Below are 25,156 nucleotides of genomic sequence, written 5' to 3'. Positions count from 1 at the left end.
ATGGACTACTGCTTCCTGAATCTGGGCCATAGTGAGGTTGTCACATGGAGGGAAAAAATTACTTCATTTAAGAGGTTTCCACTGTAATAGTGTATTTGAATTCAAAATATACTAATCCATCATTATCATTGATATTTTTCATACAAATTATTTCAAATAAGTGCCAAATAATAAATAGTACTTTATAAAAATCCTAGTTAATCTCTGTTTGATCAATATGTCTCCAATTAAAGAACCAACAGATCTCATAATTTGAACCAAGCGATATATAATTTTTATATAATTTATAATATAAAGTTGACAATCTTGAAACAGTTGTTTCTACTGTATGGCCTGCACATTTTTCTAAGCTTGGTAGATAATACAGTGGAATGATGTAGTCTAGCTGCTGAATTCTGTAACGATTACAGCTGTTTAAGACTGGTAAGTGGAAGACCTGCAAGCAGAACTGTAAGAGGTGAGATATGATTAAACGACAAGGTTTTGCTAGCCTGCCTAGAAAACATAACTCTCCATTTGTCTGTTTCTTGATGTGGTGGTAAGACACCTTGATTACATAATTAATGAAGGCTTCAAGTGATGGCTTAGAATCCACAATAACTTCAAGGTCATCATGAACACTGTCTGAAGGATAAAGAGAACCACCATGCGAAGAAACCACCATAAATGACAACTAATATCTTTGCATCAGTGATCACTTTTTGGCAACTATGCTTTGGTGAAGTTAAGTTTGAGAAAAGGGACGTCATCTATGAGTGAAATTTATATTCAATCTTGTTACATCAGAAAGAATAATTAGACATATTTACGCAATTACATTTTAGTAAACTATTATGCCAGCTTAACTGTAACACATATTCCGGTAAAAGTACATTAAACAGCAATCCAAAAGCAATTTAGCTGCTGAAGGCATTATTTTGTATCTAATTATTCACAAATTAATGAAGAAAATTAAATTCCAATCACTGAAAAAATGAAGCAATTGTGAGAATCAGAACTACAGATTAGTTAAAGCAAAGCTATGCAATGCATAACAGAATTAAAGCATTCTTGTATTCAAATTCAATGCTTAAAAAAGAACAAATCCATCATCTTGAAATTTGACTTGTAGCTTGACATTAAAAATAATATGAGTAGAATTTTCAGTGGGGTAAGCACAAAACTAGTTCAAGTAGTGTCACTCTCAATTAATGTACTCAGGTGGTGTGCCCATTAAAATTCCCACTTGTGGGTTCAGCTCTCTATGCAAATGGGGTCATTACCTGGAGAATTTAATTGGGTATGACACTGGGAGTAGGAATTTTCCTTTCAAAATAAACCCACTTGCACACATTTTCACTAGAAATTTGATTGTTACATATACTTCATATTGTTTGGCTCTATAAATATTTACCAAAATCCAGAATGTCTTCACTTTATTTATTTATTTATGTATTTACAGGTGATTTATAATGCATCAAAATGATTTTTAAATTGCAAGACCTGTTAGAAGAGGCCTTGGTAAATATGTATTTTTTTATTGTTTGTTGAAATAATGTTTTTATTTTACTATCCTTTAAGAGTTGTATCAATTGTTTTTAATACAGTATGTAAAACCAGAACTACTCTTTCTAAAATACGAACATAAAACTAAGGACAAATTGCACTATCGGGTATGTATCAAAACATTACACAGATTGTTTGGTACGTGCTTAAAACATGCTACATTTCTAAGTAGCATTATTTATTACTTTTATTACTATATGGAGCAGAAGAGTAAGCTTAAATGAGGTTAGAATAGAAAAGATTAAATCCCCAAATACTGTAAAAATAATATACAATGGTATGAAAATAAACACATACCGTAGATGTAATGTACCGTGAGTCGTAAATGTTCCTAAGTGTCAAAACTTGGTCTATTGGAACCAACCTGAAGTAAATAGGCCTCGTGGAGAGGACATGCTTGGTGTTGGGATTTGGAACTGTTGTATTTTGAATAGAGGAGAGGGCTGGGCAGAGTATACAGGCACAGGAACACTCATTTGGAAAGCTGAATAGGCCTTTGTTGCAATGAAACTAAAACAGTAATTCTGTTGCACTCTTACTTTTGGAAGGGCTGGAAGTAGTCCTAAGACTCCACATTATTACTGATTTATGTATACAGCTCTCAAACACAAATTACATTGCAGGCTTTCTGGGGGTGGAGACCTATATTATCTAGTGGGAGGGGGGAGAGAAAGTGTATGTACACAAATTTTTTTTTGCCCATCCCCAATTGTCACTATTCTCTTCCTGCCAAGCCCTTAAGCTTCTCACTGTTTTTACCTCTTCTATGTTTTCTTCCTTAAAAACCAACCTTCACCTATTCTCCAAATGTCTTTGCCCTTTATTGTGCCAATATTCAAAAAGAGCAAGTGGAATGCCTCAGGTGAGCCTGACATCAATTTCGGGCAAAATAATGGAAAAACTGATATGAGATTAATGAAGAATTAAAGGATAGGAATGTAATTAATGTAAAAAATCAATATGGTTTTATAAAAAATAGGTCTTGTCAAACAAACTTGATTCCATTCTTTGATGAGACTACAAATTTGGTTGATAAAGGTAACTGTAGATGATATATACTTAGACTTTTGTGAGGCATTTGACTTAGTGCATGACTTTCTGCATTAGCACTATACAGTATCAATTAATCACACATTAAATGGATTAAGATACTGGATAATTGACAGATCTCAAAAAGGAGCTGTCAATGGAGAATCATCATGGAATGGTGTGTTTCTATTGGGGTTCTGCAGGCATCATTTCAGGCAGTATGCTATTCAACATATATATTCGTGACAGATCTGGAAGCAAATATAAAATCACTGCTGATCATAGAATCATAGAAGATTAGGGTTGGAAGAGACCTCAGGAGGTCATCTAGTCCAACCCCCTGCTCAAAGCAGGACCAACACCAACTAAATCATCCCAGCCAGGGCTTTGTCAAGCTGGGCCTTAAAAACCTCTAACGATGACGATTCCACCACCTCCTTAGGTAACCCATTCCAGTGCTTCACCACTCTCCTAGTGAAATAGTGTTTCCTATATCCAACTTAGACTTCCCCCACTGCAACTTGAGACCATTGCTCCTTGTTCTGTCATCTGCCACCACTGAGAACAGCCTAGCTCCATCCTCTTTGGAACCCCCCTTCAGGTAGTTGAAGGCTGCTATCAAATCTGCTCTCACTCTTCTCTTCTGCAGACTAAACAAGCCCAGTTCCCTCAGCCTCTCCTGGTAAGTCATGTGCCCCAGACCCCTGATAATTTTCATTGCCCTCCACTGAACTCTCTCCAATTTGTCCACATCCTTTCTGTAGTGGGGGGCCCAAAACTGGACGCAATACTCCTGATGTGGCCTCACCAGTGCCAAATAGAGGGGAATAATCACTTCCCTCGATGTGCTGGCAATGCGCTTACTAATGCAGCCCAATATGCAGTTAGCCTTCTTGGCAACAAGGGCACACTGCTGACTCATATCCAGTTTCTCATCCACTGTAATCCCCAGGTTCTTTTCTGCGGAACTGCTGCTTAGCCCATCGGTCCCCAGCCTGTAGCGGTGCATGGGTTACTTCTGTTCTAAGAGCAGGACTCTGCACTTTTCCTTATTGAACCTCATCAGATTTCTTTTGGTCCAATCCTCCAGTTTGTCTAGGTCACTCTGGACCCTATCCATACCCTCCAGCATATCTACTTCTCCCCCCGAGCTTAGTGTCATCCGTGAACTTGCTGAGGGTGCAATCCATCCCATCATCTAGATCATTAATAAAGATGTGATAAAATCTGTGGATGACAAAAAGATTGGAGCACTGATAATTTATCATGAGGGAGGTCAGTTAACCTGGGCTCATTCAAAGAAAGTATGTTTCTCATATGTTTTTGCCATACACACGTTATGCTTTAGTGAAACACAAGTTATTGGGCTGAATCCAAGGGTGCTACAATATCAAGGTCTAGAGATAGACTATGTCTGAAATGTGAATTGTTTCTTACCTGATTTACTCTAATGGTTTCTACAATGTCTTTGTACTTTCCTGTTTCCCTTCTAACAGTAAATGATATGGGCACAGGGAATATGAGTTCTTCTTCAAGTGCTTGCTCATGTCAATTCCATTCTAGATGTGCGCGTGCTCATGTGCGTGGCTGTTGGAGATTTTTTCCTTACCAGTATCCATAGAGTTGGCTGCCCTCTTGAGTGCTGTGCTCATGCATCGGTATATTAGGCACCTCCAGCCCTATGCCCTCTCATTCCTTCTTACCACCCAGGGTGGTTAGTCTTACCACCGCTAGTACCTCAGCCTCGGTGTTTAGTTCACTCCCGGCACTGGGCTCTGCCTGGCACCGCTCTTCATCACTGGTGCCCAAAAAGAAGGCCAAGAAGCATGGCTCCCCGGCACCAGGGAAGAAAGACCATGGGGTTTCAGGCAAAGGACCCAGTTTGGGCCGCCCGCCCACACTGGAGCCACATGGACCTGCCTCCAGAATTGGGGCCTCTAACCTCCAAGGGATCCGCCACCCACTCCCGGAAGCGCTAGGGGACTCAGACTTGTGGCAGGGCCTCTACCAGTGCCGCCAGCACCACATATGCCGCAGGAAGCAGCAAAGGTTCCCTATGAGGGCAAGCCAGCCATCAGGACCCCTCAGAGACAGTTGAGCACTGCCAATCCCCAGAGCTGAGGCAGCACTCTCTGACTCTGTGCTGCAGATCTCTGTCTCTGCAGCCCAGGTTCTCCGTGGCTCACCCAAGATCACCCGCACAGTGATCGCAGTCTCCACCTTCTTGATGCAGGTCAGCTAGGGGGAGGTGCTGGTCACCGTATCACCGGCACCATTCACCCTTCTGTCAGTCATCTTCTCTGTGCAGATCCCTGTCCCCCGCGCCGTGGGAATGATCTCCACTGCAGTACCAGTTCCCTCGGCCCTGGTCTGCCTGTTCGAAGCACTGGTCACCAGTGGCAATGGTTAGCCATCAGACAGAGACATCAACAGCCCTACTGTGGTCACCAGAAGGGGATTCCTCTGGCAAGGAGAGGAGTTCAGCCCCTCACCAAGGTATTACTGCGTGATTGGGCACCTGAGGCTGCGTCAACTTCTGTGATGCCACCTTGGCAACGCAGCCAGTAGCAGCACAGTGGCCCTATTGGAGTGCGTTGGGCATGCCTGTGATGCCGATGCCCCCTGTGCACCATTCGTCAGCCGCTGCCTTGGAGCAACGGTTGACAGCACTAGCAGCACTGGGATTGGTGTGCAAAGCACACTTGGAGGTCGGAGTAGAGGAACGAGTGCCCACCCCGAAACCCCATTCCCCCACAGAGGATGATGCCTGGGGCCTCCCCCGGTGGCATAGTTATCGTCCTCATGCCCGGACAAGTTGGTGGCGGACCCTTGAGTGCCAGCTCGCTGGACGATTTTAAAGATCACTAGGTTCTGCTTTGATGGGTGGCCAAGGACTTGGGCCTAGAGATAGAGGAGATGGCTGAGCAGGCAGACACCCCCTGTTCAATGTGCTCTTGGTGTCTACCCGTGTTGCACTATCAGAGCAAGATGGGGTCTTGAAAACTGCCAAGGCCCTCTGGCAAACCCTGTCGTCCATCCCGCCTACCTCCAAGAGGGTTGAAAAAAGTACTTCATCCCAGCCAAGGGGTTCAAGTACTTGTATACCCACCTGCCTCCACACTCGCTGGCCATCTCTGCAGTCAATGAAAAGGACAAGCAGGGGCATACCAGTTCAGGCCCCAAAAATAAAGAGGCTAAGAGGCTGGACCTTTTTGGAAGGAAAATTTATTCAACAGCCAGCCTTCAGTTCCAGGTGGTGAACCACCGGCCTCTCTTGGGCAGATATAATTTCAACTTATGGGACTCCCTCATAAGTTAAAGGAGTCCCTGCCCCAGGATTTGGCCCAGGAGTTTGGCACCCTGGTGGAAGAGGGTACGGCAGTAGCAAGGTGCTCCCTTCAAATCCCATGGCCTTTCTTCCCTGGTGCTGGGGATCTGTGTTTCTTGGCCTTCTTTTGGGGCACCAGTGACTGAGAGCGGTGTCAGGCAGAGCCCAGTGCCAGGGGTGCGCTACGCACCGAGACTGAGGTACTAGGGGTGGAATCCGGCCGGGAAGGCTCAGAAGCTGGGCGGAGAGCAGCCTCCATGAGGAGGGCCCTCAGACGGATGTCACGCTCTTTCTAGGTCCTTTCTAGGTCCAAATGCGACATTTATCCTTCAGCAGTTAGGGTGGTTGCATCGGCGGTGGTCATGAGGTGCAGCTCCTGGCTTCAGACTGATAGCCTGTCCCAAGAAATGCAGGCCTCAATTCAAGATCTCCCATTTGTTGGAAATGTTCTCTTCGTGGAGCAGACTGATGCATGCTTGCATTGCCTAAAGGACACTCGGGCCACCCTTTGCTCCCTGAGTCTGCATACATGGCATTTGGAGAGGAAGCAGTTCCAGCCGCCACCACCAAGGCCTTGGCAGTCTTGACAAGGGTCTGTGAGGAGAAGGGATACGAGCTTTAGGCATTGCCGCCCTTCCCCTCCCACTCACCTGTGCAGCCCGGCCAGGCAAAGGATCCTGGAGGCCAGAAGTGCTCAATTTGAAGGTGCGCTCGAGAACAATGCCCCAGTCAACTCCCCGGATCCACCTTGTTCTTTCTTCAGCCGTCTTTGTCTCTACCATTAGGGCTGGTCACGGGTCACCTTGGACCGCTGGGTGCTAGAGAAAGTATCTCGAGGCTATACCCTGCAATTCTGAGCTGCCGCCCCTCCCTCCCAAACCTCCCTCTTTCCCATCCCTCTTCAGGGACCCATCTCATGAGCAACTCCTTGCTCAAGAGGTTGAGAACCTCCTGCACCTGGCAGCGGTAGAGGAGGTTCCACGGGACATGAAAGGAAAATGGTTCTACTCCCACTACTTCCTAATCCTGAAAGTAAGAGGGGGCCTCAGACCCATTCTGGACCTGCGACGCCTCAACAAGTCTCTCAAGAAGTTGAAGTTTTGCGTGATCTGTCTGTTCTCCATCATCCCCTCCTCGATCCGGGAGACTAGTATGCCACTCTCGACTTGAAGGACGCTTATTGTTGTAGGGCCACATGGCTGCATGAACATACATGGCCAGTCATGCCCGGCTCCATCTCAGGCTTCTGCAAGCATGGCTAGCGTCGGTCTACATCCCCAACAGGCATAACCTAGACCAGGTAGTCAGGGTGCCGGATTACATCCAGTCATCCCTGGATTGTGGTTGGATCCCGGGTTGGTGTTGGAGGGAGTTCCCTTCGCAGCCCCATCCCCATCGCTGACCCTGGTCTCTGATGCTTCAGATCTGGGCTGGGGAGCCCGCCTGGGTGAGCTCAGTATGCAAGGCCGCTGGCTGCGGGACGATCTGGCCCTCCATATCAATGTCAGGGAGCTCAAAGCGGTTTACCTGGCCTGCCAGGCTTTCTTGCCCCACCTGAGGGGCAAGGTAGTGCAGGTCCTGACAGACAATACTGCTGTTATATATTACATCAACAGGCAGGGTGGAGCCAGGTGTGACAAAGTTCTTCCTCTATCTTGGTGGGTCCTATGCTTAATGGTGGATTTTCTTGCCTCAGAGATTCACCATGTGGGTTGGGGAACAGCCCAGAGACCTTCCCCTCTGGAAGAACCCACAGTCCAGGTCAATTGGGAGGTTTGGGGGGAATCCGGGCCCGCCCTCTATTCCGGGTTCCAGCCCAGGGGCCTGTGGACTGCAGCTGTCTATAGTGCCTCCTGTAATAGCTGCATGACAGCTACAACTCCCTAGGCTACTTCCCCATGGCCTCCTCCAAATACCTTCCTTATTCTCACCACAGGACCTTCCTCCTGGTATCTGATAATGTTTGTGCTCCTCAGTCCTCCAGCCGCACACCTCTCCCTCTCCCTCTCAGCTCCTTGTACCTCTTGCTCCCAGCTCCTCACACTCGCACCACAAACTGAAGTGAGCTCCATTTAAAACCCAGGTGCCCTGATTGGCCTGCCTTAATTGATTCTAGCAGCTTCTTCTTAATTGGCTCCAGATGTCCTAATTAGCCTGCCTGCCTTAACTGGTTCTAGCAGGTTCCTGATTACTCTAGTGCAGCCCCTGCTCTGATCACTCAGGGAACAGAAAACTACTCATCCAGTGACCAGTATATTTGCCCTCTACCAGACTCCTGTAACCCACTGGTCTGGGTCTGTCACACAGGTCATTGGGCCTTTGCCAAGAAGCTCTCCGCCTTTGGGACATCTGTGTGTGGCATACCATTCTTCTGGTAGACGCGCATCTGCCCAGGACCAGGAACGGGTTAGCAGATCACTTCAGCAGGACCTTCTCATCTTGCCACGAGACGGTGGTCAGTATGATCTTCTGGAGGTGGGGGACTCCCCAGGTGGACTTGTTTGCATCCCGTCAGAAAAGGAAATGCCACGTGTTCTGTTCGAGTGGGGGGGATGGACAAGGGCTCCCTATCAGATGTTTTTCTGCTCCCATGGTCAGGGGCCTTGATGTATGCTTTCCCGCCAGTGCCTTTGATCCACAGAGTCCTCATAAAGATCAAACAGGACAGGGCGAAGGTTATCCTGATAGCCCCTGCATGGCCTTGACAGTACTGGTTTGGCACGCTGCTGGACCTTTCGGTAGCCGCCCTGCTGCAGCTACCTCTCTGGCCGGACCTGCTGTCCCAGAACCCTGGCAGTCTTCTGCACCCAAACCTGATGGTGTTGCACTTGACAGCGTGGCTACTGCATGGCTGAATGAGGAGGAATGGAAATGCCTATGTCCAACAGGTCTTGTTGTGTAGCAGAAAGTCCTCCCCCAGAGCAACCTACCTGGCCAAGTGAGAAGAGATTGATGTGCTGGTCCTCAGACCGCGGCATCCGGGCTGAGCAGGCTTTGCTGCAGGCGATCCTGGACTATCTTCTGTACCTCAAGTTCTGAGGATAGTCCTTGTCATCGATCAAAGTCTATTTAGCCACTATTTCGGCCTTCCACCCTCTGCTCCAGGGCAGGTCAGTCTTTGTTCATGACATGACGGTCCAATTTTTGAAAGGTCTGGAGCATCTCTACCCACACGTCAGGAATCCCATCCCTTCCTGGGACCCAAACCTCGTGCTGTCACGGCTCATGGGTCCTCCCTTTGAGCCTCTAGCTTCCTGTTCTCTTCTCCTCTTCTCCTGGAAAGTTTCTTTCTTGGTCACAATAACATCTGCCCGTCTGAGATCAGGGTGCTTACTTCAGAGCCGCCCTATACAAGGACAAGGTCCAGCTGCAGCCGCACTCAGTGTTCTTGCCCAAGGTAGTTTCACAATTTCATACCGGCCAAGACATATATTTACCAGTCTTCTTTCTGAAGTCTCATAAATCGGAAGAGAAGCACAAATTGCGTGCCCTGGACATCAGGAGGGCACTTTCCTTCTATATCGACAGGACTAAGCCATTTTGCAGGTCAACGCAGATGTTCGTTGCAGTGGAAGACAGGATGAAAGGTCGCCCAGTGTCTGCACAGAGGATTTCATCCTGGATCATAGCCTGCATCCATTACTACTATGACCTGGCGAAGGTGCCTCCACCAGTGACTGTGACTGCCCACTCAACTAGGGCACAGGCTTCATCGGCATCCTTTCTGGCCCAAGTGCTGATTCAGGATATCTGCAGGGCCACTACCTGGTTGTCTATCCTCATGTTTACGTCGCATTACACACTTACCCAGCAGGCCCGAGAAGATGCTGGCTTTGGTAGAGCAGTGTTGTAAGCCGCACGACCGTGAACTCTGAGCCCGCCTCCCAGTATACTGCTTATGAGTTACCTAGAATGGAATCGACATGAGCAAGCACTCGAAGAAGAAAAAACTGATACCTACCTTTCATTACAGTTGTTCTTTGACATGTGTTGCTCAGGTCCATTCCCTTACTCTCCCTCCTGCCCCTCTGTCAGAGTTGCCGACAAAAAGGAACTGAGAGGTGCCTAATATACCGACGCATGAGCGCGGCACTCAAGAGGGCGCCACAGCCAACCCTAGGGATACCGCTAAGGCACAAATCTCCTGACGGCCGTGCGCGTGGGTGTGTGAACACCTAGAATGAAATGGACATGAGCAACTCATCTTGAAGAACCTACAAAAGCTAGGTAACTTTTTTTTGCAAATTTTTAATCCATTTAAATTACACCTGGAATGATATATAATTGAAGGTAAGGGTAAGTCCACCAAATCACAGACATGTGTCTTTAAGGCGGCTCCCTGGGATAACAGGACAGAGGCAGATGTTTTCAATACCAATATCAAATAATTCAATATCAAATAGGATGGGAGTAGGATATGGCTCTCGACTAATAATGCAAATAAAGATTAATTTCTATTGCAAAAATGTAAAACACATAAAAAGATAATTTCAAGGGCAATGCTAAATTGAAGTCCCTGAGAAAATACTCTAAATTAGATGAACTACCTGTAAAACAAACATCATAGATAAAAAAGTGAATTTACTTAATATACAAAAGTTAATAAAATGGGAGTGAGGGGGAGAAGCGGAATGGCTAAATAGTCCACTCTCAGTGAAATAAAACGTGAAAGTTCATCCATGCTATAGGGGTTTATTGAAAGTTCACAAGACAAAATGCAGCCTGATGTATTAAAGAGAGGGTCACTGGGATTTCAGTCTCAGGAGCTGTCAGCATGGCTTCAGTCACAACCTTTACAAATATACTCAAAATTTGTAAAAGAACAAAACTAGGGACTAGCTGGTCACTAGTCCTGTGTGCCTATGCAAAAGAGCAAAGGGATATAAGACACTCCCTTGATCTCTTGTGAGCTACTCATACCTCAGGGTGCAGCACAGGATGGGAAGAAGCAGGGAATATGGTGGTGGAAGGGTGGTGGGACAGTCTTTGGGGCTAGATGGCTACCCTTGAATGATGGAGTCAAGAAGCTATTTGGAAAATTTAAAAAGCATTACATTTTTTTGTCAATTTTCTTATTGACAAAATCCACAGACTTCTCTAAATATTTCAAATTTAAGATATCTCAGTGTAGATATTCATTTAGGGCTAGATTGTTTGATTTATGCTTTGATCCTCTCAAGGGCAGCACAGAGTTTTACTGTCTCAGGAGCAGCCAGGGAAACAGATTGTGACTTGGCACAGTGTATGTTACCCATCGACTGGTGCTCCTGCTGCTGGTTCAGCACAGTGTACTTCCACCCTGAAGCATCAGGAGCCCAATACTCAGAACCTCTGAGTCACAGTCTGTTTCCAAAGCAGCTTCTGGATTCCGTCATTCAAGAGTAACAGTCACAAATGAGCGGTGAGAGGTAGCGAAGTAGAAAGTTTGATAAGGATTGGGGAGAAAAAAATCTATTTCAAATTTCTCAGGGGTGTAAATTGAGTGAGAAAAATAATTTTGGTAAGTATAAAAAATTCTTCTTTAGTGTCTTTGTAATCGTAATTTTTTCCTCAATATTTACTTTTAAAACCAAATCTCTTTTGCATATATATAAATAAAGTACAGAAATTTTTTTTTGCAAAAAAAGTTGCCTAATTAAAAAATGCATATCATAATTACATTGAGACTTAGCATTAATAAAGTATTATACTTGTAATTTTACAGCTAGAAGTAGCACTGTGGTTGTCACATATTATAGTACACACAGTCTGATTGTTGCAGAGTAGACATCTGCCAGAAACATTTCAGTTTAGCATGATGAATTTACCCTAGCCCTGTCAAGAAACACATTACAATGCCAAAGTATTGCTTTGAATATAGGTTGAAAAACAGAAATAAATTTGTTGAGGTAGGGTTTCAGATTCCCTCAGAATCATGTCATTACTGGTATTGTGGCTAGGTGCATATGAGCTCCTATTGTTCCATGGGGGATTCCCCAATAGCAAATGTCACTCATTTAATCAGTATGGTGAAAGGAAAGATATTGTTGACTGTGGGTGATACAACTAGGCTATCAGCACCGCGTCAAGGATTCTAGCACACAAAGGGCATTCCATTACATGAAAGCATAAGGACTTTTTATAGTGCAATCCATTGTTGAGCCTTTTATAGAAATTAGCATATGAAGTGCATATCCTCTGTTTCTCCGTGGTCCTCCATGGTGAGTGTAATACATAGATGCTTGATATAGTACTAATTATGTATGAGGTGCTACCAGGCTGCACTGTTTGGGTTACTATGCTAGTTGGGCCCAGTTCTAAGCTCAGATACACATGAGGCATAATATGAGTGTCTGAGCGGCACTTTGCTGTCTACACATGTAACTGTAATTCTCTGGGACCTTAACGTTTTGAAAATGGCATATGAGAAAAAGAAAGTGTGTTTTCTGCATCTGTGTTTGAAGATTCATCAAAATGGGATGTGATTTGAACAAATGTAGGATGTCTTACTCTTTGCTCAGGTGAGCTTATTTTTCTTCTTTTCAGTAGGAATCAGTGGTGTGCTAGGCATTTTCCAAATAGACAAGAAGCGTGATCTGTACATGTATCACATTCGTATTAATGTATGCGTTAATATAACTTGTATAAAACATTAGTTATATAATTTTTTTTAAAGTATGTGGATGTATTTAGCTATATAGTTAGGCCAACTATCTGCCTACCCACCTGAATGGCTACACATCTTTCAGCTAAATCCTGAATGCCAGGGCATCATCCAGATATTTGATTCTCTTTATTTTTCTCATCTGTTTTTGTGTGTGTTGTGGCTAATAATAATAATATATTTAGTTATCCAAGTATAATTAAAGGAAGGTGTTTGCTCTGTTATAGATATTCCTCTTTTGTTAAACTGGTTCTGAACATCACATGTGGAAGCCTACAACAGGGTGGCAATTGCTTATTATGCACCATAGGATAGGAGGTTTCTGCATTTGGTGGGATGCAAATTGTATTGCTAGTGTCTTTCCTCTGCTTGGTCCTCCAGCTGCTACCTCCTGCCTCCTACATTCCTCCCCCAAGTCACATCAGCAAGAAGAATCAATTCTAAAGCCGTTTAGATTTTGCTAACCACAGCATGATGACTATCCAAGACTCTCAGCCATCTGAGGCCCGGTCATTGACTCTCAGGATGTGATGGAGTTTCTTTAGCATCTGGAGATGGTTGAAATCATTATTCCTAGGTGTTCAATGTTAGGGAGGAATCCTGGACCACTCCTGAATTATGAATTATCCTTACAGAAGTCCATAGCCCCTTAAGTCATTTGCATAAAGAACATTGTTTCTTGATTGGAAGTTTTAATATTTGTACCAAGGTTCACATGGGCCCTTTTTAATACATCAGAATAAATATCCTTGTCTAGAGTATTCACAGTTGACATCTTTTTCTGCAGTGCTCTTGTGAATAGCCCAATATACAGAGTGACTGACAAGAGAGACACCCTATTCTTCCACAGCTGAATTAGGACTGATACACATGTTACACAGTGTGCTGTCTGACAAGTTGAATCAGCTACTCCAAATGCATGCTGCCCTATTCCAGAGCACTGGAAAACTCAAAGGACATCAAATTGAATTACACAGATAACAGAGTTCACCCTGTGGTTTTGTCACACAGAGGAAATCCCGTTCCACATTAGGAAATTAATGGAAGAAGAGCTAATGCACCCAGGGAAACTCAGAAGTGAGCATGTGGAAGGCCCACATATCTCTCCTACTGTGATAGCTCAGAAGCCAAAGCATTGGGGAAAGAGTCAAATTTATGCTGACGTGCAGCTCCCAAACAATGCAACAAATGTAAACCATATCATCTGTCCTAGGGACAATGTAATTCCAGTCCTAAATGTAGCCCAGTTTCCTTTTCCCAAGCTAAATCTCACAGTGGAATACCACCAGCTAGGCTTCCACCTGGGGTCCAGACATATAACAATGAAAATACATGTAGGCCTGCATCTTTACACATTATTAGATCTCGGAATATTGTCAGTCACAGAGATAATTGAAAACATAATCTAGAAGGTTTTACTACAGCTATCTGAACTTTGAATGCCAGAGTGATCCATTGGTATTTGCCATATAACACTTGCTTTCACATTTTCAAGATTTTCCCTTCAACCAAGGGGGCTAGAACTTACTTAAAAAAAAAAAAAGAAAGAAAAAGCTGAGATTCTCCTGAAAACTCTTGATTTCAGCAGCTGGGTCTTTAAGAAAAGCACCAAACTTTGAAACTCTTTATTTTACTTCAGAACAAATGTTAGGACCTGATCCCATCCCCACTGAAGTCAGTGGAACAAATTCTGCACCTGGCTACACAAAACCTAGAGCATCAGCCCACCAACTTTGATTTACACTGGTGTAATTGAGCTCAGAATTTTGCTCAATGACTGCTATGCAGCAGGAACAGGACCTCGTTGGGTGTCTATGGCGCTCGTACTTTTAGAATGATTTTCAAACTCATTAAGCCTGGTCCTTGATGTCTTCTAGTTTCTGTCCATTTTCAGGTATATTTGTTTTGTGATGTTGCTATTTTCTGCTACGTATTGTGAGCATAAGATTCATTTTTCTCAGATTAAGTTTTCAGTTCTCTTGGCTCTCACATATTAGATATTCTATCAATTCTTATATTTCCTTTATGTTGTCAATTGGCAAGATATGCAGCACTGAAATAGTTCAAGTTCAGTATTTATTGTCTATATAGATGCTGAATACTTTCAAAAGAGATGGCTCTGTCTTGTCTCTCATTCTTTGTTTTGGCAATTATTCCCTTTACTTGTCTAAGTGTACACGGAAGTCTCATTTTCATGTTTATTTCTCAAAGGCTGGATATAACTCTTTTTTTTTTTTTTTTTTGTATGTGCCTTGGCGCTGAACCGCTCATAACAAATCTATTTTTATTTAAATCAAAAGCTCTCTTACAGTCAATGAGTTCCATACACAGTGGATAGATTACATGTGCATATTTAGCAGCTTTGTTCATCATATATAGAGATGGTCTATTATAGAGAATTTAGATTCAGGGACAGATTATTCTCTTGATTGGACTTGAAATCTATTATTTCTGTTGTTTGATGTCAAAATGTCATGATAAAATCTTTCCATACTACTTATAATCTGTACTTTCTCAGGTCCCTTTTGTCACCTTTTTTAGCTTTCTTGGTTTGAAAATGACAATAGTGGTATTTGAGTTTTCTGGGAATTTCTACATAGTGGTGCACACTGTGAACAGATTTTTCTACTTCCGCTTCTGGGCTCCCTCTGATCTTTATAATGTTCTGTGCAGTGCTTTCTTCCCCAGGCACTCCTCTTACCATTTTTGTAACTTGTTGTTCTATTCCTAGTGCAGGGGGAATCTTACAGAGCTGTGCAAAAAACATTCACACCACCAGCCAACCAGGTGAAAAAAAAACCCACATTTTTGAGCAGTATGCAAAGAGCGAGACATTCAATCAATGTTTGGTTTTGTTGTTTTGCACTTTTGAGCAACTGCCTCCAAACAAACAAACAAAGTCAAGTATTGGAGGTCAAAAGGGTATTATTTCTCTCTGGGAATGGCTATGTTTAAAACTGGTGACATTCATGAACATTCATGATTTATTCAATGACAGGTTTTTCAGACAAACGAAAACCAAAACAAACAAAAATAAAATAAAAATACTCGTTCACTGGCAGAAAGAGTAAAATTTCACTCTTGACCAAATTTGTAAATTCCCTTGTTTTCCTTCTCTCCATTTGCCATATCTTCGGAAGTGCTGAAATTTCCCCTCCACCCCCAACCCCCATTTAGATATGTTAGGGTGTTTGTTTTTTTCTTTCAATAAATGTGTTTGCCTTTTATCTTCCTTTTGTCTCTTGACATACTTACATATATAGGGCCTGAGTCAATGCCCATTGAAGTCAATGGGGGTTAAGTGCCAAGAGATGAGCTATCAAAGTGTTTGTTTTAAAAAGAGGCTTTTGCAAAAAAATCTCCTCACTAACCTGTTCTAACTCTCATGTACTGGGAGAGAAGGTGCTTGTCAACATGATGGACCAGGGAACTGTGCAATCCTTCTGCAAAGTTTTTAAGTATACCTGCCCTTTGATGTCATTTGTCAGTTCCTACCAGGGCTGGCTCCAGGCACCAGCTTACCAAGCAGGTGCTTGGGGCGGCCACTCCGGAGAGAGGTGGCACGTCCAGCTGTTTGGTGGTAATTCGGCGGACAGTCCCTCACTCCTGCTTGGAGCGAAGGACCTTCCGCCGAATTGCCGCCGCAGATCGCGATCACGGCTTTTTTTGTTTGTTTGTTTGTTTGTTTTTGTTTGGCTGCTTGTGGCAGCCAAATTCCTAGAGCCAGCCCTGGTTCCTACGGTAAAGATTTGCTCTTCAGAGATATTGTTAGAACCCTATGAATATTTTCACCTCTGGCAGGAGTGACATAGCTGTATCCAAGCAGGGTGAACACTATCAGAAACAGGAGATCATCCCAAACCTTCTTTGATTTTACTGACAATTTTAGCCAGGGCCTTAGGGAGCCCCTTCTTGCACATAGTTTAGATACATTATATATAGAATTATCTGTGTATTGTACCTCTAAAGCACCAATGATCCACGCCAAACAAGAAGCAGTGAGCATGCCAACAAAGGGTTTATAAATCTCACTCTTCCTGTCGTTTCCCAGTGGATGTTTGGTTGTCTGATTATCTTATTTGTATTGTTAATCTTTTTTGCTCTCTCACCCCATTTTCCAAATGTTTTGGCTGCTGCACATGATTGTCCAGTGTCTTCTTTGCAGAGTTGCTGCCTTCCTTCTTTTTCCAGCTGCAGTAGGCTAAAGCAGTTCCTCACATGACCAATGTCTGGCAAAGAATAAATGACTTCTCACAGCCAGCTTTAAAACAAATAAAAATATAGGGCTTCCTGCAGCTGAAATCTTAATGTTACAAGAGGTTTCCTGCAGCCAGTCTTCCAATGTGTATTTAGTGCTGCAGCCTGTGTTTCTGAAAGCGCTCTTGCCTTTGGGATAGTGATGCTCCATTTCCAGTTAAACTGAGTAATGACTCCTCAGCACAGACCTGCCAAAAGCCCCTACTTTTTTTTGCAGCTTCCTTCTTTCTGGAGGGCTGGTGGGGAAATCAGCAGAGCCTGGTCCTATTATTTCACAGCAGGGTTTCTCTGCAATTCATGCAGTGAGGGCAGACACTCACTCTGACTCTTCCTTTAACTGCATTGCTCTCTCTAGCTTTGTATTTAATTAGATGTTACATCACTGAGTTCTGTGATACCTTCCTTTCTGGCACTGGCTGAATTTTACAATATTGGAATAATATAGTTTGTCAAAAGTATACTAATCTCATTTTAAAAGCTGGGCATTTCATGTTCACTTCCTAGGCTGCTCTTGTGGAAAGCACGACAATCTTAAATCCTTATCTGAAAATTCTATGAGCCTGTCATTTTTTCACTCTTGACTTGCATATCAAAGAGATCTGTTTCTTTATATCATCCTGTCTACCTTCCCATTATATTTTTAAATTATGATATTGAAGACGTCTTTGATCATTTTGTAGTTTTCTTAGGTCCTTGTGTAATATGTTCACTTGCTTGTCTGGTAGCATGTTCGCTTTGCTTGTCTAGAACGCTGCATGTCAGGGAGACAATCTGCACAAGCCTAATCTTGTCTGTCTTGAGTTTTGATTAGTTGGCATATTTTGTCTGATGCACTACATAAGTTGTCTTAGCGTTTTGGCTGAGCCTTTGTTGATAATTAATATATTTTCTCAAGGGACGTTAATGAATATATTTCCTCCAGTGTTTTATTCCTTCTTTCCTTGATAGTACAAAATAAAAACCACTATAATTTTTGAAGTGCCTTAGGGTTTCCCCCTCCCCCACCTACACCTTACAAAAGTGGTTCTACTACATCAGTAATTCATTTAGGGTCTATTTATATCACGGATAATGAGAAAATTAGTTTACTGATATCAGTAATATTCACTCTTCCTTAGCACTTGTATTATATTTCAGAGTTAGCATGCAGTGACTGTTAGTTGTTCTTATAGATCTTTGAGATTCAGAAGGCTCCTTTTATATTGGCAAAGGTCCATTTCTCAAAGGCAGCCTGTTCAAACTGAAGACTAGATTCTGCCACCGTTACTCACAATGCGTAGTACCTATACTTCTTAAGTAGTCCCATTCATTTCAGTGAAACTACTCAAGGAATAAGGTACAACGAAGTAAGGGTGGCAGAAACCAATTCTAAGTGATTATTTTCAAATTATGTTCCACTTGTTTTTCTCATGTTAGATTGCTATTCTGGAGCAAAATGTAGCTTTTGGTCTGGAGGCAGGTAAAGTTCACTTTTGACTATTCAGACTGGTGTATCTTTCATTTTTTCCATGTATAAGATACATATCCCAGCCTCTAGTTGCATTTACAATGGTCATAATAGAAAACACAGCATAACGTATATTGCAAACTCCTTGGGGAAAGGGCTGCCTTTTTCTTCTGAGTTTGTACAGCACCTAGCGCAATGGGCTCCTGGTCGATCATCAGGATCCCTAGGTGCTATTGCAATACAAATAATACAGTAATATGAATAACAAGGTGTCAGGTAAACAAACCTTTATAAATTAGCAAATGCAACAAAACTGCTTCTCCAAACAAATGAAAGAGTATGAATAAAACCAGAGGCCAGTTGGTCACCACACACACTCTGTTGGACAAAGAAGGTGGGGGAAATAAATTTGAAAGTTAAGGGTTGTCTTCTGCTAGCCCCTGAGAGATACCAGCTGGAGGACTGTCAGGACAAGACAGTCTTTCTTTGTACTGTACACCATCATCCAGGGCACTCTGAAGTAATCCAGCCTGGAGGGTGATAAAAGCATGGCTAACTGTGAGGAGACCCACATCTGGTATCTTTTAAAAAGAGATTACAATCTCCTGACCAGCTGCAGGTTAAAGAAAATGTGGCCCACAATACTATCAGGCAATCCATGTAATGCCTCAGTATTTCATCCTCAGTTTATTTGGAGTAGCCTAATGTAGTGTGGGACAACCCAAAGCGTTTTCCTCATTCTGCCACTTAGGAAGAAGGCCACTGTGCTGAAACATCACTTGGATCAGCTATCATGCCAATATTCAATGAAGCCGCCGTACATCTAGGAAAAAAGGTTTGTGGATTCCACCAGCTTCCTGTGGATGGAGCTGGGTTTTCAATATGTACTTCCCTCTCTGCCTCCCCACCATTTAATTATAAGCTAATAAAAGTTACATTGAAACTCCTTCATTCAGAAGACTGAGAAGTACCAACATCTTGTTTTGTTGCACAGTGTTCTGGAGTATATATAATAACAATGTGCATCACAGTAGGAGGAAACTGCTGAAAAATAATTACAATGAGATATTTCACTGACGGCTTATGCAGAGCCTGCTGGGAATTCCTCATATGCTGTTATTTTTAATAAGAATATTTACTGTAATAAACACTGTAGATCTCTATTTTTAGTTTAATATGAAGGTTTAAATCAAAAATTATGAATTATATTACTCAATTGTATCTCTTGAATTATCTTAACCATATGGGGCTGCTTTTAAAATTAAGCAATTTATTATTTTCTAAAGAGCAGCTTGGGGACCATTTAATACATATAACTGAAAGTGATGTAATTACAAACAGAGGGGCAGAAGTCATGTTATGCAGTCACAGTTTAGAAATTGAACCTTGAATATCTTAATATATGTCTCCATAAATGATTAGTATTGGTTTGGTTCTGTACTTGTCTCAATGCAATGCTTTTGTGATTACGTGTGTGTTCCACCTGTTAGTAAGCCTGTAATCCACTGTTAACTCTGCCAGCAGCTATTTATATTCTTTCCTGCATTTGATTGGGGTTTTTTTGCAACTTGTTTGCAATACAGAATGCTTATTTCCACAATCAAATAAGAATGGGCCAAATCTCCAGAGATAGTGAGTACTTTTGGAAAGGATCTTGAGAAAGGTATTCATTCTGGGAAAAAAATCTGTTACCAGTATACTATTACTTTTAATTTTTTAAATTGTGTATGTACATGTATTTAAAACTTTGAAGCTGTACTGGCAACCCCACGGGTGAATTTAGTACTGAAACTTTGGCCTGGTCTACACTTGGGAGGGGTGGGGAGGTCGATCTAAGTTACGTAACTTCAGCTACGTGAATAACATAGCTGAAGTCGACGTACTTAGATCTGCTTACCGCGGTGTCTTCACTACGGTGAGTCGACTGCTGCCGCTCCCCCGTCGACTCTGCCTGCACCTCTCATCGAGCTGGAGTACAGGAGTCGACAGGAGAGCGCTCGGAGATTGATTTATCACGTCTAGACTAGACGCGATAAATCGATCCCCGCTGGATCGATCGCTGCCCGCCAATCTGGCCGGTAGTGAAGACATACCCTAGGTATGTGTATTTCTGTTCAGTTGAAAGGTTTTGCACTTATTTCAATAAGAGATTAACTTAACTTTTTTGCTCCTACCTACTAATCTAAGTAGCTCAAACAGATTTTGACTATAGATCATGGCTTGTGAATTTTCAAGGTTCTAGCTCAGCTTTTTTTTTTTCTGTTACAAGCATATTTTGCAGTTAGTAACTTGTACTGAGGTATAATTGAGATTTAGTGGACTAAGAAGTAAATATGAACCAAGGTAAAATTTAGATACATGGGCTCAATGTCCTGAGTGGAACCATGTCTGATTAGCATGCCTTAATGTTCTTACATGTTCTGAGATGACTATGTATTTTCTGTACTTTTCCCTCATGGTTAAGAAGAAAGTAGACCAAAAAAAAAAAAAAAAAGAGAGAGAGAGAGAAGGAGTAAATCTAATTTCATTTAATTGGCCCTGATATGCCAAACTTGTGGCTAGGTCACGTAACTTCTCACTTTCATTATGCCATTTGTTTTCAGGGACTGGTCACAAGTGTCCCCAGATTACACATAATGTAGACTATGGTTCTGACATAGGGATGGATAAGACACAATAATTACTGTCCTTCACTGTTTCTTCAAATGCTCTACGTAGGAGGTATTGCTATCAAGTTTGCAGAAATATGTATACAATCTAGTTTGGAGAGTTTTCCAACACTGGTGTGAAAACAAGGACTATTGGCTATTTTGTCTCCTTGCTGGATGGTTAAGAGGAGGAGAACTTAGTGCTCCTTTCTTAAAGGCCTTAAGCAACATGTTATATAAGAGTTCCATGTTATTAGATGCAACCATATATTGTTATTCCCCTGGTGTCTGAAAGGGTTAAAATTATAGCGAAGGATGCCTTTTTACGGTAGACGACCATGGTTTTAAAAGCAAGGGTCATAGCTGTAGAGCTCAAGGATTTACTCACATTTCTTAGCAGAGATAATTCTGTACCAGTCTCATAAATGTTGCTCTTGCATTATTCAGGGTAGCTCTGAATAGGGTGCTTTGAACTGATTTCCCCCCCCCACACTTTATTAAAAAATACTGAATTCCTGTTTTCCTTATTTTTTGAATGTTGTACATTTTATAGTGCTTTTTTATTAATGCCTTTGTTTTAAAAATGGGGCATAGAGACTCCTGATCTCAGCAAATATCTTAGCGAGTATACTTTTGCTTTGGGGCAAGCACAACTTAATATTCATAAATCTTGGAATGCAGAGGCAGAACGTGAAGAGAATCAATGTGGATTCTCAAGCATTAGGTATTGGGGCTAAATATCTGATGTGAACAACTTATCAGAGGATTGGCAACATTATTAAAGTATCATGTAAGAACCAAGATATCTCTAAGTTTCAAAAATCCATGGAAAGAAGAACTCCAGTACTAGTTGACATTTCAATAAAATATGGCTAAGAAGAAAATACCATGTATAAAGAGATCTCAATAGACTAGCGTTGAATGAAACAATAAAGTCGAAGCCAAAGCAATACAATAAAAATAGATCCTTTTGGATGAAGCTTGAAATATGAAAATCAATTAAAGCCAATTTTTAAAATGAAATGCTATTAGATGATTTTATAAGAGGCACAACAAATTGCATCTCTTTGTATGGGTGGGTGCGTGGGTGTGTGTCTTTTTAGAAATTAATATTTCATTTATTTTTGATTGCTAGAAGTCTCAATAGGTGCCCACCTCAATAGGTGCTCTGGGTGCTTTTTAGACAAAGTAGCAGTAACGATATCAATCATGCAATCTAATACCATGAATCGCTTCTTCCACTTCGAAGAACAGATAAACATCCATGAGCAAATATAGTATAAATAAAACAAACCAGCCCGTAGAAAACATAACAGATCCCTCCAGCCCAAGCCCAATCCCTTCCCAAAAAACCTGGGGAAAACGATGGGCTTTGCAACATAACCAGAAGGTTAACACATCCAGGCTGTGGCAAACAAAAAAGCAAGTTCCAAAGTGGAGGGTCTCTTATGGAAAATGCCCACCAGCAACTACCTCTTTTTTGTATTGGGGGACCTCCGTATCAAGCATTTTGACTGAACTGAACTGTGACAGCATCAAATGGGGAGCGAAGCAATCTCCCAGGCAGCCAGACCCAAACTAAGAATTTATAGGCTAAGGCCTAAGGAATCTTCAGTTCCACCTGGAAATCTTACAGTGTAGATTCCTAGTGAGGCAGCATTAGGGGACAGCTTTAGTTTGGGCTGTTTGAGGTAGGGGGGGAGCCTGAGGATTGTGGCTGACCTGGCAGTCAGCATTAGCAGAGAAACAAGACTATGCCGAACTTCTACAGGTTAACCAGATTTACTCTAGAACATATTCCCAAAGGAGATCCTGAGCCTGCTCTACTTTACCATAAGGACTGTCCTGATGTGACTTCATGGTGAAGCCTGAGTCCAAGCCCTGTTCCAAGGTTGCAAATAAACTGATGGGCTGGAGTCATTCTGGCCACTTGGCACCACTCAGGATTCTGGCTGGAAATAGCCAATGAGAATTCCTAGTGAAATCCCATTGCAATCGATTAGTTTGCATATATAACTACTGTTCAATGTGTGTTACGTGTTCCCTTCTGTGCCTGATCCACGAAAGATATGGGTTTGCTACAAACAGTACAAGCAGGGGATAATGCCACAATCCTCCAAACATATATCCGTGATTGCAGTCTTAGCCCATTAGCTTAAGTTCATGCTATGGAACTTCTGGGTTCAATCTTCCCTGACTACCAAGATGATGGTTGTTATACGCAAGCATAGGTGATTGGAATTTTAAAGAATTCCGTTGAAGATGAACAAGGAGGAATAGAATCTATCTTTCTCTCGTAGCTGTGTTCATTCTGCAGGTCCTCTGCATAAAAAGCAGTAAAAGCTTTTTGTCACTAAAGTCAGCAGGTACAACTCAGAAAAGGAACAGCTCCATGGAATAAAACTGCTATTTTTACAGAGTCATGGCCACTTTTCATAGTAGAAACAAAGTTTAAGAAGCACAAGACTTGCCTGTTTTTTCAGGCCTTTTAATTGTGGCAGTGTTTTATCGGTGTTATCTGGGGCAAGGTGTTGAAGGTGTCTGGTCTTTTGGCCTGCGCTATCTGTTTTTTGATATCTGATTTTAGTTGCTTGTATTTGTGCATAGATTTGGTTTCGATATGTGCTTTATAAAGGAACATTTAAATAAATATACATCAAATAATTGATTTTTCATGCCACCTGCTTCACAGATGTTGTATTATTAAGGTGATAAACTGTAATTACTCTGTGAAGGCAATATCTGGACGTAAGTAGGTGAAACATGACTCGTAAACGTGTGCACAGAGCCATTTTACAGTCCTAGTAAAGATCATATTATATTTGATTCAAAATAAGGTGGGCAAAATCTACCTCACCTTCATCTTTTAAATCAGTGGCACTTAGCTATAGAATGGTGTCGCAGAGACGCAAAAAAAAATGAATCTGTGGATCTCTTATCTGCCTCTCTTAACTGTGATACTCAGTTTTTATTTTAAATTCTTATTTTTCTTTAGGGCACTACCACATCATTGTGAAAGTTTGGAAGAAAGCCCCATACTATGTAAGAGACCGTGGTTGACTATTGCGGCTTCAAATTATTTATGAGTAGACATTTTGGATGAGATTTTGTGAGGTATGTCTAGAAGCACAAAACTGTCAACCCAGCATGAGGGGAAGCTCAGCTAATCTCCTGATTCTAATCTAAGCCACCGTCAGAGCTGATGTGACCCTCAAAATAACTTTGACTGCCAGCAACCGGTCGCCAGCTGCCTATGGAATCCCTGCTGTGCTGAAGCTTTCCCCTTTCCTGATGCATCCCTCCCATCCCCAGACCAGCCTCTTGTGCCAGAATTTGTGGTACAGGCACAGAGAGCCATGAAAGTTGCCTTGGATAAAGCCCGTACCGGAGGAAGTTCTCCCCTGGACAAATCCAGGGTGCTACTGGCTCTTTTATGCTCTCACAGCAGCATAAAAAGGCCATAGTGGTGGGGATAATCTTACCCTTTGCACATATATTCTGTGTGCCAGGGACCACTGTTGTTTTTTTTTCAAAGAAATCAAAATATCATTGTGGGCAAAATTCTGCCCTCAGTTACTTGTGCAAAGCCTCCAATAGTGTCAGCAAGGAGTTGTTTGCATGTTTCAAAAGGAACAATTTGCTCCTTTGTGAGACAGACAGATTTGCTGAATTTACAATATTATACACCTCTACCCCGATACAACGCGACCCGATATAACACAAATTCGGATATAACGCGGTAAAGCAGTGCTCCGGGGGGGGCGGGGCTGCGCACTCCAGCAGATCAAAGCAAGTTCGATATAACACGGTTTCACCTATAACGCGGTAAGATATTTTTGGCTCCCGAGGACAGCGTTATATCGGGGTTATATCAGCATAGAGGTGTATATTATTTTAAAATAAATATAGGAGACTAGAACCTATAAAAATTATGATTTCAGATCTTTCAAAATGATAGTTGTGTGTTGAGGAACAAAGAACTACTGTAGGAGGGAAACAACTTATCAAAAGCTTTGTATGCATAACATATACTAATGAATTAATAAATATCATATATTTGTGAGATAAGATTGGTAAATTTCTAACTGATTACTCTGCTTTCTGTGTTGCATTACGTCTCACCCATCATGTTTTAAGCTTCTTCTATATTAAAAATAAAAAGTGCAGCAATTTGTCCTTTTGAGGATCCAACATTATGTTGTCGTGATGATCAAAGTTGTAAAAGATGTAAATAGGATTGCTCACCAAAAAGTTACATC

General features: G+C 42.3%; 1 protein-coding gene across 1 annotated transcript in view; it reads left to right on the top strand.

Annotated features, from left to right (window-relative positions):
• MDFIC (MyoD family inhibitor domain containing) overlaps positions 1-24,632 on the top strand; it is a 107,060-nt gene extending 82,428 nt beyond the window's left edge. Inside the window, exon 5 of the mRNA XM_034769049.1 lies at positions 23,893-24,632. Coding sequence (XP_034624940.1) covers positions 23,893-23,957 — 65 coding nt within the window. The 3' untranslated portion in view covers positions 23,958-24,632. The remainder of the gene's footprint in view (positions 1-23,892) is intronic.
• Positions 24,633-25,156: the final 524 nt, after the last annotated feature.

This window comes from Trachemys scripta, chromosome 1, assembly GCF_013100865.1.
Source record: "Trachemys scripta elegans isolate TJP31775 chromosome 1, CAS_Tse_1.0, whole genome shotgun sequence".
Classification (NCBI taxonomy): Eukaryota; Metazoa; Chordata; order Testudines; family Emydidae; genus Trachemys; species Trachemys scripta.
The sequence above is the reverse complement of the archived record's forward strand: the minus strand, read 5'-3'. Positions and strand labels throughout refer to the sequence as shown.